Below are 16,657 nucleotides of genomic sequence, written 5' to 3' on the forward strand. Positions count from 1 at the left end.
GTCCCGGCCGTACTGATAAATATGGAAACTCCATCTTTATTGGCTGTATAAACATCTCTGGTCTGTACATACATTTCATACATCATAGTGCAGGGCCTGAAGGGAGGGCCAAAGGGGAGGCCCCAGCAGCACAACATGGCATCCCTTTCCCCAAAGCCCTGCCCACTCTGCCCAAACCAAGGCCACCTGCTCCTGCTCCATCTCCCTCCCAGAAGCCACTGAGGAGGGGACAGGGGTCAAGGGGCTAGGAGACAGGAGGGCTTGGTGCGGGAGGACGCGTTAAGTGCTAGAATCAAACACTGAAGCAAAACAGGCAACTGGCACAGGCAGCAAGCAGGGGCGGGGGCAAGGCAGGGCAGGGGAGCATGGGCCCGTGCCCTCGGGCTCTCGCTAGGGCTCTGGGGTCCTGCCCTCACCACGTGGGAGAGACAGGCTCTGGAGTCTCCGCCTGCCTCCCCAGGAACGAGAGACGGGTGCCACAGGGGAGCCAAGGAGGGCAAGGGGGAGACAGGAGCAAAGGCTCTAGTTCCCCGATTTGACAGCCCCTCTCTCACCCCATCAAACACGTCATGGACACCATCTACGTGTGTACAGCTGGGGGAAGCCAGAGACTCGGATTCTCGGGGGGACTGTGGTGCCTGAGCAGGCAGTGAGGGAGGAAGCTGGCTCGCAGGGGAAAGAACGGAGACCCTCGAGTAGTCTTCTCGGGACACCAGTCACTGGAAGGAGACAGAGGGCCCAAGAGAGCCCCCCCCAGCCCAGCCGGGGGGGGGTGACAGCGGCAACTGCTTCACACGACGACGAGGACAGGGATCAGGAAAGAAGATGAGAAGAGGAACCCTGTGGTAAACAGAGGAGGGGGTGTCCTGTTCCACCCTTGCTGAGCCTCACGCCCGAAAGCAGCTGAGACAGGCGCTCACTCCTCTCCCCTCACGCGGGCCAGAGTGGGAGGGGCATGCGGGAGCCCACGGCCAAAGCCAGTGGGACCCACCCATGAAGCAACACCATCCTTTGGGCTGGTTCCTGTCCAGCCAGGAACTCTTACCCAGGGACTAACAACAGGGGCAGCACCAGGTCAGAAACATGGGCACAGAGGAGCTTGGCAGGGGCCCGATCTGGTAGGACAGAGGGACAACACACCCCCTGGGGCCTGCTGGGTAAGCAAATCCTCAGGGCGTCAGGAACGGGGTACCTGGCTCTGCAAAGGGCGAGGAGAGGGAGAAGGGGCAGGTCCAGGGGAGAAGGCCTAGCCACTCAAGGGGTGCAGATCCACTTTGACTTTCTCCCCACAGCTCAGCATCCCAATTGTGGGGAAGAAGCCCCCAGAAGGTACGACGGCATCCTTCTTCCCAATGATCTTGCCATTCCGAGTGAAGAAAACCTGGGGGTGGAAGGGAAAAGTGGGATAGGCAGGCTCTAGCCTCTCCTCTGAGGATGCTGGAGCAGCTACGTAGGCCTGAGCCCCATCACTCCCAACTCGCACCACTGTTGGCGAGAGACAGAGGGCGATGCAGGAGGTGACCACGAGAGGGCGTCCCGAGGCCAGAAACCGACCTCCCCTCCCAGCCAGTCTCCCCACTCAGCAGCCCCACGCCCACAGCAGCAGGGCTTCCCCTCTCCCCTCCCTGGGCTCCGCTTTCTGCACTAACACCAGACCTCATGGAGGCCCAAGACCCTTAGTCCAACCCCAGACCCACTCCACTCACCACCACCTTCTTGCCCTCGTGCTCCTGTTCTATCTCTTCCCCATCATCTTCCTCTTCCTCTTCCTCCTCTTCCTCTTCCCCTTCCTGGTGCAGGTACATGACGTTCCGGACATTCCGGACAGCTCGGGCGGTCGGGGACAGGATCACTGTGTCACAGCTGTCATCACTGTCACCTGGGGGCCAGGAAACCTGAGCTCCTGTGGTACTGCCCCCACCCTCTGCCTGACCAGCCTTGCTGGCCACGGTCACCCCACTCACCCTCACTGTCCAAGATGTAGTCCCGGGGGAACATGATTCCACAGCCCATGATGTCCCCTTTGTAACAGCGTGGCCCAAAGGGGTCCCCCACACCACTGCCATGGAAGATCTTCCCGTCATCTGTCGGAGGGAGGGGAGAGGACATACACTTGAGGGAGGGGCCGACACCCTACAGCCCCTAGAGCGGCCCCTGCTTAAAGTTGAAGTGTCCCTCCCTCCCTCACTGGCCCTAAGGAAGGGAGGACAGAGAATGATGGCACCAGGTTAAAGAGAGACACACATCTGTCCCCTCAAGGGGCTAAGGGGGAAACACCCTCGGGAGCTGGTCAAAGAGCGGGGCCCTCGGAGGGGAGGGAGAGGCAGGACCAGGAACTCACAGCTCCTCCTTTCTAAAGGAAGCCCTAAAGGAAATCAAGCCAATCCAAAAAAAAGAAAATGCAGAATCTGCAGGAAGGGTGCAGAGGGAGCCAACTCAGAGGCCTGGAATGTCCAGTTCGGGCCCAGATCCCCCACCCCTGTTCTGCTCCCCTGGCTTTTTGGGCTGGGAGGAAAAATACAGATGAAGAGAAAGCGCTAGCAGCTTGGGATGGGGAGAGCAGAGAGCCGCAGGGGAAAGTCTCTCTGGCCAGATGCTGAAGGCGAGGCCCCTAGTGCAGGGTCAGGGAAATGGATGTCCCTCTGCCCCTATACCCAACCCCCACCCAGCTTCCCCAGGGCAGCCCCTCACGCACCTGCATGATAAGCCACAGACCCTCTGCTCCAGCCAGGGTGCCTGTTCTTGGGATAATCCTACACCAAGACAAAAAAAGGAAAGCTGTGGTACCACGCACAGAAAAGAGGACGGGAGAGTGGCTTACGAACCCTCGATCTTCTGAAACAAAGCTACAACCCAGATGGCTGCTCCCACCCCGGCAGCCTCACCACTCAGGCACTGGAGGTTGCAGGGGAAGGTGGGAAGGTGCTTGGCTTTCCCAGCCAGGGCTACAGGCTGCCCCCCACCCCACATCCAGGCCTTGGTGCGTGTGTGGTGCGATCACGACCCTCTCTCAGCTCCGAGGTGACTTGGGGTCTGTGCCCTTATACGGCAGATACATACGGCCTGTTCTGTCTCGGGTTAGACTTCCCTCTGCAGCCCAGCCCCTTGATCTCCCCAAGAGCTCCGGGCCCCGGCCCAACAGTCCCAGAGCTGAGCAGCTCCACAGGCCAAAGGCCAGCACTGGCGCCCACCTTCCGGGCCAGCCCCAAGGCGATGTAGCATTTCTCTCCAGGGTCCACGATCTCCACTTCGAAGTAGTGGCTACGGGTGCTCAGCGGGTGCCGGGCCTGGGCCAGCCCCACATCCACGATGCTCTTGCCCTTGCCCAAGTACTCCAGTAGCTGTGGGGGAAGAACCAGGGGTGGGGGGCAGGCTAGCACCCCACCCCTGGAAACCTGGTTCCAGGGCCATCTGGGGACCAGTTTTCCTGGGTCTCACAGAAAGCCCTGGCCGAAAGGGAAGGGAACCTGGAGGCACAAAGTGGGCCTCAGGGTTCCAGGCAGGCGCGGGAGAACAGGGATGGGGGCAGGGGCGTAGAGGTGGCAGCACGAGCAAGAGGGCTGAGCCCCTGCTAAAGGCTGCGCCCACCTGCCTACCGAGCCAAAAACCCTCTCCTTGCTGTGGGGAGCCGGCGAGAGCAGCACGGCGTTCTGGATGGCCGAGCGCCAGGACCACACAGGGGTCTGTAGACTCTGCCATCACTTCCCTCAATCACCCTGCCAGGAAAGGGCCACCCAGGGGCTCTGAACACAGAGAAGAGGAGAAGCAAAGGCTAGGCTGAGAGGAAGGCTGATGGCTTTCTCAGGGTGCCTCAGGGGGATGGGGAGGATGCAGAGGTTAGGGGCCAACTCCAGACGTCCGGGGGAGGGGAGACGAGCTCAGAAGCCAGTTCTGCCTGGGATGGGACTGATAAAATTTCTCAAGGTCTGTGTTTTACTTGGCTTTGAACAGAGCTGTTTGTAGCGGGGTCAGGGAGGTGCCGAGGGGAGCCAGGGAACCGAGGACGACCAGCTCTTCTCCTTCATTTAATGTGAGGGAGGGGAGCAGGCAGAGAGAGAAGCTAGAAAGGCAGGCGTTCCTGCTCCCAGCCCCTCATGGCTCTTTCAAGCTGGAGCAGGGGTGTGGAGGGGAGATGACTGATGGGCTCTTGGGGCTCTTCGGCCCCACAGTGATCCTGCCTGGGCATGATGGGGCGGCAACCCCCGATCTGGGAGGATTTATTTATCAGTTGTCATGGTGATAGTAGGGCTGTGACTCAACCCCATCCCCTCTTTCCCCCACCCTCAGCATCACCTGGGATTCCTTAATCCCTTTTTAATTAACCAAACTGCCCCTCAAGACTTTCTTCTACCCTCCCACCCCTCCGGCCCTGAAGAAAACTCACTCCCTGAGGATCTCCTCCACTTATCCCTGGCAAGCTTTGGGACGCTGGCCTCTCACCCCACAAAGAACTCCTGCCTGAACAGGAAAGGCATCACACTAGCCTGCACCAGTGCCGAAGCCTCCGTGTGTCTTCGGCAGAGGCAGGCGCTGTGTCCTCAGCAACCCCTCCAGGGAGGCAAGAGAGGGACTCGGCCCCCTTCTCAGCCCTGGATCCCTGAAGCCCTGTCACCTCAAGTCCATTCTCCCCTCCTCCCCAGAGAACTGGAGGCGGGGGACAGGGGGCACCAGGAGAAAGGCCAGAGGTGTACAGGAGGCCACCTAAACTTTCTTCTCTCCTTCCTGCAGCCAGCACCATACATGTTTCGGGGCACACTGGCTCTGTGATATTCATACTCCTAGCCCAAGTCTCCATTATCTCACACTGCTTTCTTCCATCAGAAAGGGGTCCCCTGCAGGTGGTCTTCTGATTTACTGGGTATTAGGAAGGCCCACACTGTTTAAATTCTATTTCTGGTCCTCTGTATGTTCTCAGCGTGGCCTGGGTTCCTCCTCTGCATCCCTCCCCACAGGGCCCAGAGGGATGTGGTATGATGCACATTAACTAACATAGACTCCACCCAATCCGAGCAGCCCCCAGCCCAACCTCTCCACCCTGCATTGCAGAACTGGGTGGGGGATCCCACAGCTGCCCTTGACCCACTCCATCCAACTGGCCTCGGCATAGGAAACACAGTGTTCTCCACTTCCAGAGCCAAGAGACAGGAGATCCAGATCCTGATCTGGAAAAACCCGCCCAACCATTCCCTCTGCCTCAGCCCAGAGGGGGGCAGGCTGCCGGTTTGTCTATGGATAGGGTGGGGATGGTTCCTTAAGCTAAAAGGCCAGGAGGATGAAACACACTAACGTGGGACTCTAAAACCCACTCCCCAGCCCGCAGAGCAGCTCAGAAAGCAGAGCAGCTCAGACAGACTGCTGAATGCCTCTAGGGCCATGCACAAGCCACCTCTTCAAGAGAGGAGTCACCCACCCCTTAGGGTGTAAGCCCCTGGATTCATCTGTTCCTCTGGTTTTTTTTGTTTTTGTGTGTGTGTGTGTGTGGTACGCGGGCCTCTCACTGTCGTGGCCTCTCCCGTTGCGGAGCACAGGCTCCGTACGCGCAGGCTCAGCGGCCATGGCTCACGGGCCTAGCCACTCCGCGGCATGTGGGATCTTCCCGGACCGGGGCACGAACCTGTGACCCCTGCATCGGCAGGCGGATTCTCAACCACTGCGCCACCAGGGAAGCCCCATCTGTTCCTCTGGTTCCACTCTCCTGCCCCTGGGCAAAGTCCTCCCAAGCCCTGGGAACCTTCTCAGAGCACTCAGAGGAGTGGGTAGGGGAGAGTCTGGCCTCCCTGATAGATCCTTGCTTGAGTGCACTCCTCCCCTCCTTAGACTAGGGCTGGTAGAAACCTAGAGGAGATGAGAGGTTTAGCACCTAGAGTCTGAGTTGCTAGAATCTTGATGCTGGTCCCTCAATCTGTGCCTCAGGTGCCTCTTAGTTTCTACTTTTTTTTTTTTGGCCATGCCACAGGGCTTGCGGGATCTGAGTTCCCCGACCAGGGATCGAACCCGTGCCCGCTGCAGTGGAAGCACGAAGTCCTAACCACTGGACCACCAGGGAATTCCCAAGATACTTCTTAGTTTGAAAGAGAATCAAACAGACCTGGGTTCAAATCCTAGCTCCTATTACTTACTAGTCACTAAACTCAAGCAAGTGACTCTCACTTCTTTAAGCCTCATATACTTCCTCAGTAAAATAAGGGTACCACTACCTGCATCTCCAAATATGAGTACGATGAAGTGAAGTGAGTGTCAAGGGCTTAGCCTGGAGCCTGACCCCCGGTAGGTGATAAATGCACACGTCAGCCTTCCCCTGACTCAGGAAATGGGGGTGATACTGGAATATCCCAAAGTTCCAATGCTCCCTAAACATTAACAGTCGCCCCCAAGCTACAACAGACTGGAACTGCCAATCACAAAGAAGGAAAGGATCTTTCACCTCAGCCCTTACCCCCAACTAGAATGGTCCCTTGGACTCCCAGGACACTCCTCAGATGACTCCATCCCAAGGGACCAACTGTCTTCCTCCCAGGGTTTCTCCTCAAACAATACCCCCAGTCAACAGGCATGCTCCTTTACATCTTTGGTGGGGGTGGGGAACCCTTTCCTTAAGGCTCTCAAGAACCCCTCCCCACCCCACCTCCCTCCACACACAAAGGAAGCCTTGAGAGGCCAAACAGGTCAGCTCCACAGAGCGGAGGCTGCAGACCAGAGTGCAGAGAGCCTCCTGCACCCCGCCCCCTCCCTCATACCAGTAGCCCTTCTCAGCCTCCTCTCCTGCTGCGACCCGCCCTCCTCCTCTTGCCAGCAGAGACCCTAATCCCTCTTGACAGGAGCAAGGGAGGACTCAGTGCCCGGAGGGCCTAGAAGCAAGTGAAACACGAACCAAGAACATGCTCCCCACGGGCCAGCTCAGGCCCCAACACGGTCTCCTCCTGGGCTGCGCCCAGGGAGGACCCCTGAGAGGGTGGGGCCTCATTCACCCCACTTTGTGTACCAAAGCTGTTGCGCCGTCACTAAGGAGTTGTTAGAGGAGCTACGAACAGAAATGAGAAACAAAGACAGAATGAGTCTAATCCCCCAGCCCTACCTACTGCCCCCCGCCCTTGACACATTACCTCACTGTGCAAGGCCTGGGGACAGGAATGAGGGGCAGCAGCCCGTGCCTGAGCAAACGCAACAGCAATTCTTCAGCATCCGGAGCTCTGGGAAGGGGTCACTCTTTAGGAGGGGAAAGTGAGGCCACAGGAAGCAGGGAAAGACTTCCCTCTGGAAAGAGCCAGTCTGTCTATATATAGATCCTCAGATCAAACAAACACAACTAAATATTAACAACTCTTGAATCTAGGTAGTGGGGATACAGTGGGTGTTCACTGTGCTATTTTTTTCAACTTTCCTGTATGTTTGAAACTTTTCATAATGAATTGCTGGAGGAAAAATAAGGGTCAGGAGTTGAATTCACTCTTCTGTATGGGAAGAACCAGTGAGAAGGGAGAAGAGAGGATAATTGAGACTACAAAACTGGGAGAAAGGGCTAGGAGTAAAAGAATTCCAAGGTAGCCAAGTAAACTCACCTAGGAGGCCCCTGGCTAAAGACACTAGACGGGAGAAATCCCCAGGGACGTGGGAATTTAAGCCCAGGAACTCTGGATTCATCTTGTGAGAAGCGAGCAGGAGAGATTGGCTACATAAGAGTGGGCCTGGGCAGAAGGCAGCAGCATATATCAGACAGTGGAAAAAGCAGGGTCAAGGAATGAATATCTGGGCTTAGTTCTGCTGCTAATTCGCTGTTTGACATTTGATCAAGTCTCTTCACTTTTCTCTGGGACTGTTTTCTCAGCAGTACAAGAGGATATATGGGAATGTGCGGGCAGTCACGACAACTGGGGCAGGGAAGGGGGGGTGCGGGCGGAGATACCAGCATCCTGGGTCTGGGAACCAGGGATGCTAAATGTCCTGCACATCGAGGAACTGTCTCACCTAAGATGCCCACAGTCTCTGCACTGAGAAACCTGGACAGGATGGCAACAAAGCCTCCTCCAGACCTTTATAGTTCTATGGGGTGTCCTTCTGGGAACATCACCTGGGGCAGGAGAAACAGGCTGCAACAACAGCAGAGGTCTGAGGTCTCAGGGAAGGGCTCCCCACAGAGGGGGACGTAAAAACAGGAAGGGCAGAGAGGAGAAGCAGCTGTGCTGGACATCTTTAGAAATAGGAGGCACAGGCACAGCCTAATGACCTCTCCCAGGCTCCTCCAGGCTGACACCACTCTGATTGCTGGATCGGAAATACAGTGGATGGTCAGAAGGGACAAAAAGGATGAGGCCAGGAGGCCAGGAGGCAAGAGTGGATGGGGAGCCGAGGGGCTGGCAGAAACTGGGTAAGTCACCCTCATTTGAAAGATGAGGTAGTTGGCAAGACTAGAAGAGAAGACTGCGTCCCTCAAGAGGCTCATGCCCACGTCTGCCCCAGAGGCGCAAGTGCACAGGGAGCAGTGTGCTTACCCTGCCAGCTGTCCCCAGCTGGGGTGCGGGTTTGACAGAAGAGCTACACTGAACAGCTTATGTCCAAGAAAGAAAAAAATTCTTAAATGTGTGGCCTGAGGGCACTGGGGGAAGGGCAGGGAGGAAGGAAGGCTATTTATAAATGTCTACAGGATTCCGCATCAATTAGAAAAGACTGCCTGGGAGGAGCAGGGAGCAGAGTGGAGACAGGTCCAGGCAGGGAAAGGATGCCAGGAAAAAACTCTTGAGGAGAGGTCAAGGATGAGAGCTGGAACATCGCCCTGGCTCAGTCCCAAGTTCAACTCTGTAAATGTTGTCAAAATGATGGTGGAAGGGGAAAAGAAAGGAGGGACGAAGGTCAGGGAGTGGGCACCTGAGGCCTCCTGGATCCTAGTGCCAGAATGGGGTGCAGAGTGCCCGAAGCTGCAGGAGGCCACACTTTCTGTCATTTTCCTTGTGTTTGACTCACCTTGAACTCCAGAGTGGAGAGCCTTACTCATAATCCACTCCCACCCACCCACCCCCCCGCTGCTTCTGTTTTGCTATCAAAGGCTGAGTTGAAAACAGCCTGGGTTGGGGTGAGAATGCCAGAGGGCAGAGGAAAAGGTTGAGCCGGGAAGGAGCGGGAGGGCAGCAGAGGGACAATGCGAAGTAGAAGGCCCAAGCGGCCCACCAGAGGTCAGGGCCAGACCCCTAACTCAGCATCCATTCACTCCCAACCCAGAATGAGGCACAGAGGGTAGATATGAAGAATTTCCCTCTCTCAAGGTCCATACACTTCCCAAGAAAGTTTAAAATCTAGGCAGGGGACTAAAGCAGGTATGATGAAATGTATAAAAAGGCCAGCTTTGGAGGATCAAGGACTCTCACTGAATCATTATGTGCCTCTATTCTCATCCTCTATAAAATGTAGGAAGGCAGAAGAGACTGTCATTTATGCTTACTCGAAAAAGATCTCAAAGAACCTTCGCCAGCATGAGTGGGATTTGTGACCACACCTGCTCCACAGTGCAGAGAATGGAAAGCTGGGCTAGCTGGGCTGGGATCAAGCCAAAAGGGTGTTCCAGGCATCCCGCCTCCAAGTCAGCCCAGCCTCTCAAAGGCAGGCATGCAGGGCAGCAGTGTGCATGGGTGGGGGGAGGGGGCTGAAGGAACCAAAGAAGGCAAAGGAGAGCTACTGGCTACTGCTTGTTCCCAGGGTTAAGAAACTAGGCTGAGCTCTCAAAGGGAAGGCAGGAAAGAGGACCAACGCTAAGGAGAACACAGATCTGGACTCAAGAACCATGTCAGGACGCCACGCTCTCCTGACAAAATTCCCACTTTCCAAAACCCTACAAAAGACCCTGTCTTGGGACTTCCCTGGTGGCGCAGTGGTTGAGAATCCACCTGCCAATGCAGGGGACACGGGTTTGAGCCCTGGTCCGGAAAGATCCCACATGCCGCGGAGCAACTAAGCCCATGCGCTGCAACTACTGAGCCTACGCTCTAGAGCCCACGAGCCACAACTACTGAGCCCGTGTGCCGCAACTACGGAAGCCCTTGCACCTAGAGTCCCTGCTTCACAACAAGAGAGGCCACCGTGATGAGAAGCCTGTGCAGTGCAATGAAGAGTAGTCCCCACTCGCTGCAACTAGAGGAAGCCCACACGCCACAACAAAGACCCAATACAGGCAAAAATTAATTAATTAATTAATTAATTTTTAAAAGGACCCTGTCTTCACTCCCTATTCTTTTTTTTTTTTTTTCCCACTCCCTATTCTAAGCAATCCTGACATGCTTCTGTGGACCCCGGGATTCTGCCCAGCCCTACCTGCCCCTTACTTACAGTTCCACAGACTCTGACGTCGTGCAGCCGGCCCCACTCGTCCTCGTAACTGTCCACCATCATGACACTGTCGTCCTCGCGGCCCAGCTCAGCGTTCAGGTGCAGCCGCACCTCCTCACCCAGGGAGTGCATGCCCACTGCTGGGAACAGCCCATCAGGGGACATGGGCATGATGGTGGAGCCCACCTGCAGCGGAGGGAGGGGGAGGAAGGGAGGGAGCTGCCGCCTGGCTCACTTTTCCACAGCTTATCTAATTCTCACAAGGGGACTTTTGAGATGGTGCAACCAGTCATCATCACACACACTGACAGGGAGCAAGACAGAGGTACAGAGAAGCATCAAAAGCTGCTGAGTTCTCCTAGCTGAGCAAGGTACCCACGGAGCTGGAAGGCAAACACAAGTCTCTTGACAATCCCCCATACACTTTAGGTACACATGAGTGTGGACTGGAGCAGGAAAGTGCTGAGCATAGATGCTTAAGGGAGGAAGACCACTAGGCTGGCCGGCGGAGGCCTGAGAAGGCAATTTCTCAGGGTGGGAGATGGGGCTGGGGAGGAGAAGAAAAAGAGCCAGGGTCTCTCCTATTTGCTCTTATCCCATCCCTTCACCATCACTAGTCTCTCTCTGAAGAGGGAAGGAAAGGAGAAGTGACACAAGGAACACGAAACACAGAAAGGACATATCCCCAAAAGCATTCAAGTCAAAAATCCCAAGAGGACCTCCAGCTTATGCAGCCAGGTCATAATCTCCCCATCTTTTTTTCTGCTCAAAACCTTCCCCCACATCACCAATTCTGTCCCCCACAGTTTCTGCCCCTCCTCTCCTGCACAAACCTGCCCCTCTGCGTCCATCAGCTGGGGAATGTCCCAGCTTCCCGTGGGTGTGGGAAGCGTCTTCTCCTACATACGGGAGACCCCAGAAGAATCTGAGGCTGGACTGAAGAAGATGGGAAATAAGCCCGTGGGGCCCTGGGCAAGCCCCAGCCAGCAGACTCTTTCTTATTACCCACACAAATCCCTGGACAGCTTCAAGCCGCTTAAATCTCACTCAGGATGTCCCACTTACCCGCTTCCCATTTTTGGTGAAGAAGATCTGGGCAGTCTGCACATCAAAGGACACTGGCTCAATGCCACAGCCAATCCGGTCCCCGGAGTTGCACTTTGATCCAAACTGGCGGCCCTTGGCCCGGCCATTGTACAGCCTGTGGACAGAGCAGCACAGACACAGGACCCGAACGTGGCTTCCCAACCTCTCCCCAGTGCTCCTGCTCCCGATCACTCTGCAACGGCATCTACCTACGTTTTCGGGGGAGCTCCACCCTCCCCTTTAAGTCTGCAAACCTCCAAGGGTAGCCAACAGGCCACCTTCCTGTCCCTATCAGAAAGGTCTATGAAAATAACTCAAGACCAGTGAAGGAATAGCCAAAGCCACCCTGAGATAGTCCATTATATCCAAGATTCCCAAATCCGTAGGAAAGGGGTCAGGTTCCACAAAAGGCAACTCACTTGCCATCATCAGCATGGTAGGCTACAGAGTCAGGCAGCCAGCCAGGCTGGTGATCCAAGCTGTAGTACTGAGGGACCAGTCCCACAGCAATGGTACCCCGGACCCCGCTGTCCACAATAGACACCTGGAGGGAGGAAAGCAGGGCACAGTTAGCAGGGAGGGGAGTTAGACATGAAAGGGGACTGAGGCTCAAAGAACAAAAGACAGGGGAATCAGAGAAAAAGTCAGGGCACTCAGAGGGAGAACCAGGGAAAGTGGGGGCCCACTTTACCACAATTACTTAGAAAATAATTTCCAAGCTATGGAAAAAGATGGGAGATGGAGTAGACGCTGGACTTGGGTTAGCGGGTGGGAAAGGACACGCGTCAAAGTCTACCTAGGTGAAGGGCAGGAGAGCAGAAGGGACAGGGTGGAAGGACTTTAGGGTGCCTCTCAGATTAGGCACCATGCCATCCTGGGCCCTTTTCCCAGCCAACAGGATAATCCTGATGGAAAATTTAAAGGACCAGTCAAGAACCCAATAAAAGAGCACCTTGGAACTTAACCATCTCACCCCTGCTCTGCCCACCCCCTGCCTTGATCACCTCAAAATAATTGCTGTCCTTCGTCAGGGGTCGAGAAGCCACGTAGCAGCCAACTTCACCAGAGTTTCCATGGTAACTGAAGGAGGAATGAAGGGGGAGTTCCATTAGCAGCCTAGCCCAGGGGTTGGGGGGAGGGCCTCAGCATCCCCAACCCCCACCGTGTGAGGGCCAGCACAGAAGAGAATCCATCAGGCCATACTTCAGGACACCTGCACAAACACCATAACAAGATACTTGAGGTCACCCACCCCACCCGCCGCCTCCAGCCAGGGCCCAGCCCACACCAGACCAATGCAAGCCTGGCTTCTTCACTGCCGGTGGGGAAGAGAGTGCGGAGCCTCCCTCAGTTGCCTATTAGGGGGTCTTACAACCCTGTCTAACCTCAGTCCCTCATGCTGCAGCTTCAGCCCTTTTCCTCTGGCTCTGTCCTCAGTGGAGCTGGAGAATGGCTGGTCTCTATCCTCGGGACCAAAGCCCTTCATAGACTGGAAGACAGTTATTCAGTCCCCACTCCTCAGCTTTCTTGTCTCTAGGCTAGATAGCACTACTTCCTTCCCCCCTTCCAGTGACAACTTTGTGAGAGAATTAGACTTGGATGGAGTCAGGGGAAGGGTTCAAGCCAGAAAACAGAGCGAAAACAAACACAAACACACAAACCAAAGGGTTGGAAGGCAGTAAGCAGGATGCACTACAGGACTGTCCTTCCCAAAACAGGAAATCCACTGCCTTTGAAATGGCCATTCTTCATCGATCCCAACTCCAGAGATGCAGGCAGGAGACCCAGGCATCCCACAGACTCACTGGAGTCCTTTCAGCAAGGCAGTTGGGCAATTCCTGAGACCCCAGCAGCCTCCATCTCTGACATGACTGCTTCCAATGCAGACCAGGACAGAGGGACCCACAGACACAGGCAGAGGGGGCTGCGGGGTGAAGAAGCATATACTGCTCCATTCGGAAAGGCCTTCAGGGTTTACAACATACCCCTCCCTGTGCAGTGCAGACAGTCCTCTGCCTTTGCAAAAGCCCCTTTTCATCTCTAAGATCTGGCACAGAAAGGAAAATGTGGAAGCACTCCCCGAAACTCACCTCAAAGTGTCTCCATCTACAAGAATGTGCTTGAACCTCTCCTGATATCGGAAAGCCCGGACCTCTCGAATCTCCCGGATCCGCCGGCGCCAATTCAGAAACCGGTAGTGCAGGTTGAGGTCATCCATCTTGTTCATGAGAACAAACCTGCCAGGGGGAGAAAGGGATTGAGGAGGAGGAAGCAAGGCGCTGAGCAAAGTACCTCAGCTTGTTCCACCCAGAATGCGGAGAGGACACTGGACTTGAAGCCAGTTGCCCAGATTGAACTCAACAGTCCCCACCCTCATCCTTTCATTCAGCAAACATTTACTGAGCTCCCACTATGTGCCCCTACTGTCCTAGGTGCTAGGGATACAGCTGTGAACAAGATGGATGGGATTTCTGTTCTCATAGCACTTCCATTCTATTGGGGGAGGCATGACAGGCAATAAACAGACATGACAAGGTTAGACAGTGGAGGAAAAAGCAGAGTGCTGTGATAAAGAATAATGGGGTGAACTCTATGAGACGAAAAGGTGACAGGCATGTAACAAGCCCAAGAAAGAGCATCCCAGGCAGAATGGACAGCCAGGACACAGGTCCTGAGGTGCAAGGCAGCTGGCATGGTAGGAAAATAGAAAGGCCAGGTGGCTAGTGTGTAGGGAATGTGAGGGAGGGAGAATGTACCAGAAGAGGATGGAAGGAAGGTAGGGGCCAGATCAGTGCCCTACAGACCATGTTAAGGAGTGTGAATTTTATTTCAAGTGTGATGGGAAAGCTCTGCAGGGTTTTAAGCAAGAAAATTGTATGATTTTAAGGTTTATCAGATCGTAAAGATCATTCAGGCTGTTGGTTGGAGGCTATACTAATCCTATAAGGAGCAAGAACAGAAGTGGCAAACAATTAATTAGGAGGCTGTTGAAGCTCTTCCGATGAGAGATGGCATCCCCAAAGATGGTAGCAGTGAAGATGGAGTGCAGTAGGACGACCCAGGTATTTAAACCACTAACAGTGCTAACATATGAATGAATGAATGGACGAATTTTTCCCAAAGCGACAAAAAGGGGAGGTACTTTCTTTTCCCAGCCCCCAAACCTTGGACAAGGGTTCCACCCAGGCCTGACTGTGCCTTGCACACAGCAGGGGCTTAGGAAGCCTCGGCTAGGTTGAATTCAATCCTAATGCGCATATTACACGCTTCTGCAGTAGCTACAAGCCACCGCGTGACCAAAAGGGTAGGCAGCTGTGGGGCAGCCCTAGGATTGGCCTCCTTGGCACTCGGCCAGGGGGCTCGACCCCAGGTCGATGTTGGCGCCCAGACCTAGGGGCATCCGCTTGCCTAGAACCCCACAGCGCTGGCGCCGCCAATACGCGGCCGCACCGGGCCCCGCCTCCACACCGGGCACAGCCCGATCACTCAGACGAGAACCGGGGGAAAGGGGCCCTGGCCCGTCAGTGTGACTACGCCCAGTCTCCCCAGGCCCTGCACTGGGCCAAGGAGGGTCCCCAGGGAGGAAGACTAGTGACCAGAGAGCAAGACCCCGCCCCTGACTCCGAAGCCTCCTCCCAGGACCCCAGCCTCCCGCCTCGGGCTCCGTGGAGACCGACCCGAGGCCTCCGGGACCCCGCCCCCGATCCCCGCCTACCGGGGCCGCCGCGTCCTCCTCATCCATAGGCCTCTGAGCTCCGCTCACTAGCTCTTCGGCCGCCGCCACCACACACATCCGGGTCCCCGCCCTTCCTACGCTCCCCGAGGCCCGCCCCTTTCAACCCATCCCGGCCAATCTGCAGCGGTTGAGGACGACAGGCACCTGCAGAAGCCAATCGAAGGACGCAGGCCGGGTCGGGCGCGGCCCGGTGAACCCGGTACCTAGTGCCGGGTAAGGGGCTACTAAATACTGGTGTCGAGAGGGTGGGAGGTGGCGACGTGGCAGCGCGGACGCCGCCTGGGCGCCCTGGGCGCTGACTGGCCGGTCAAGGGGCGGCTCCCTCCGGGCGGGGTGGGCGGGGAAGGTCGCTGCGCACCCACAAATACTGCGACTATTCCCTCAGCGCTCGTTCCGTGTCAGACGTGAGGCTAAGAGCTTTGTAGGAATGTTCTTTTAATCCGTTCAACAACCTTATGAAATGACTCTTATTAAATCCTTTTTGTAGATGCAGAGCCTGAGGCTGGCCTCCACAGCTCGTGCGCCTGTTAACATATGCTTTGTATTCTCCCGAGCTCCATTTCAGGTTACCTTTCCTTCATTCTAGGCAGGGCATTCCCTTCCCGGAGTAGAGAACTTAGGATGCAAAAAGCAGAGGCATGAAACGGCACGCTGTTCAGGAACAGAGGGGTTGGTGTGACTTAAGGAAAGTTAGGCTGGGGCCATAATGTGAAGGGAAGAAAGATACTGACGTTTATTGAGCACCTACTGAAGGGTGATTATTGCCATTCTGGGGAGGACTTCCCCGGTTCCTCCCATCACCGAATTTCTCTATTCCGGATAGGAAGGTTTCCCCTCCTCTGTATTCTTATACCATGTCGTTTGCACCTCATTTGTAGCACTTATTACACTCTTACTTTTATTATTAAAGTAACTTCTGTTTGTAGATCTGTCTCTGCTGGACTGTGAGCTCCTTCAGACCCCTGAGAGCTATCCTATTCTTATCATAAATAGGTGCTGTACAAATGTTGAATGAAATGGAAGCCATCCTCTCCTATACTATAAACAGTGGCCACTTGGCATAATGGAAGTAAGGTGTCAGAAATAGGTGTAGACCAGACATTAGGAAATCTGGATTAGAACCCCAGATCTGTGACTGACATTTACTTGTCATGTTTCCTTAGGCTCCTTAATCTGGGACAGTTATTCAGTCTTTCCTGAAGAGTAGATGCCAATTATATTGTTTAATATCCCTCAGTTTCATTTTATCTGATATTTACTCATTATTAGATTGAGGTTATGCATTACCAGCTTTATCCAGATCTGTGATTAATTTTGAGTTAAATTTTTTCTTTTTTTTGCATATGGACATCCAGCTGTTCCAGCAGCATTTGTTAAAAAGACTATCCTTTCTCTACTGAATTCCTTTGCACCTTTGTCAAACATCTATTGAACAAGTAAAAAAGGGGAAAAAAAAGTGTTTACAGAAAAGGGAAAAAATCAATCTGCTGTATTTTTGTGGGTCTGTTTCTAGACTTTCTA

At 54.8% G+C, this 16,657-nt stretch overlaps 1 protein-coding gene across 2 annotated transcripts; it reads right to left on the minus strand.

The window, feature by feature from the left end:
* Positions 1 to 10: 10 nt before the first annotated feature.
* On the minus strand, positions 11 to 15,435 carry SPRYD3 (SPRY domain containing 3). Of its 2 annotated transcripts, XR_009338638.2 has the most exons (12): positions 15,116 to 15,386; positions 13,491 to 13,637; positions 12,405 to 12,480; positions 11,820 to 11,944; positions 11,380 to 11,515; positions 10,315 to 10,500; positions 3,192 to 3,341; positions 2,696 to 2,753; positions 1,965 to 2,084; positions 1,707 to 1,879; positions 1,193 to 1,381; positions 11 to 840 (listed from the first exon to the last, which is right to left on the minus strand). XR_009338638.2 is itself a non-coding variant. In XM_059082119.2 (11 exons), the coding sequence occupies exons 1-11, from the start codon at positions 15,136 to 15,138 to the stop codon at positions 1,247 to 1,249; spliced, it is 1,329 nt and encodes a 442-aa protein (XP_058938102.1). In that variant the 5' UTR covers positions 15,139 to 15,435; the 3' UTR covers positions 11 to 1,246. The 2 variants fall into 2 exon arrangements, 1 of the variants encoding a protein (XP_058938102.1); XM_059082119.2 differs by having other exon boundaries at positions 11 to 1,381; positions 15,116 to 15,435.
* Between the last annotated feature and the right edge of the window lie 1,222 nt (positions 15,436 to 16,657).

Source organism: Kogia breviceps, chromosome 12 (genome assembly GCF_026419965.1).
Source record: "Kogia breviceps isolate mKogBre1 chromosome 12, mKogBre1 haplotype 1, whole genome shotgun sequence".
Classification (NCBI taxonomy): Eukaryota; Metazoa; Chordata; class Mammalia; order Artiodactyla; family Physeteridae; genus Kogia; species Kogia breviceps.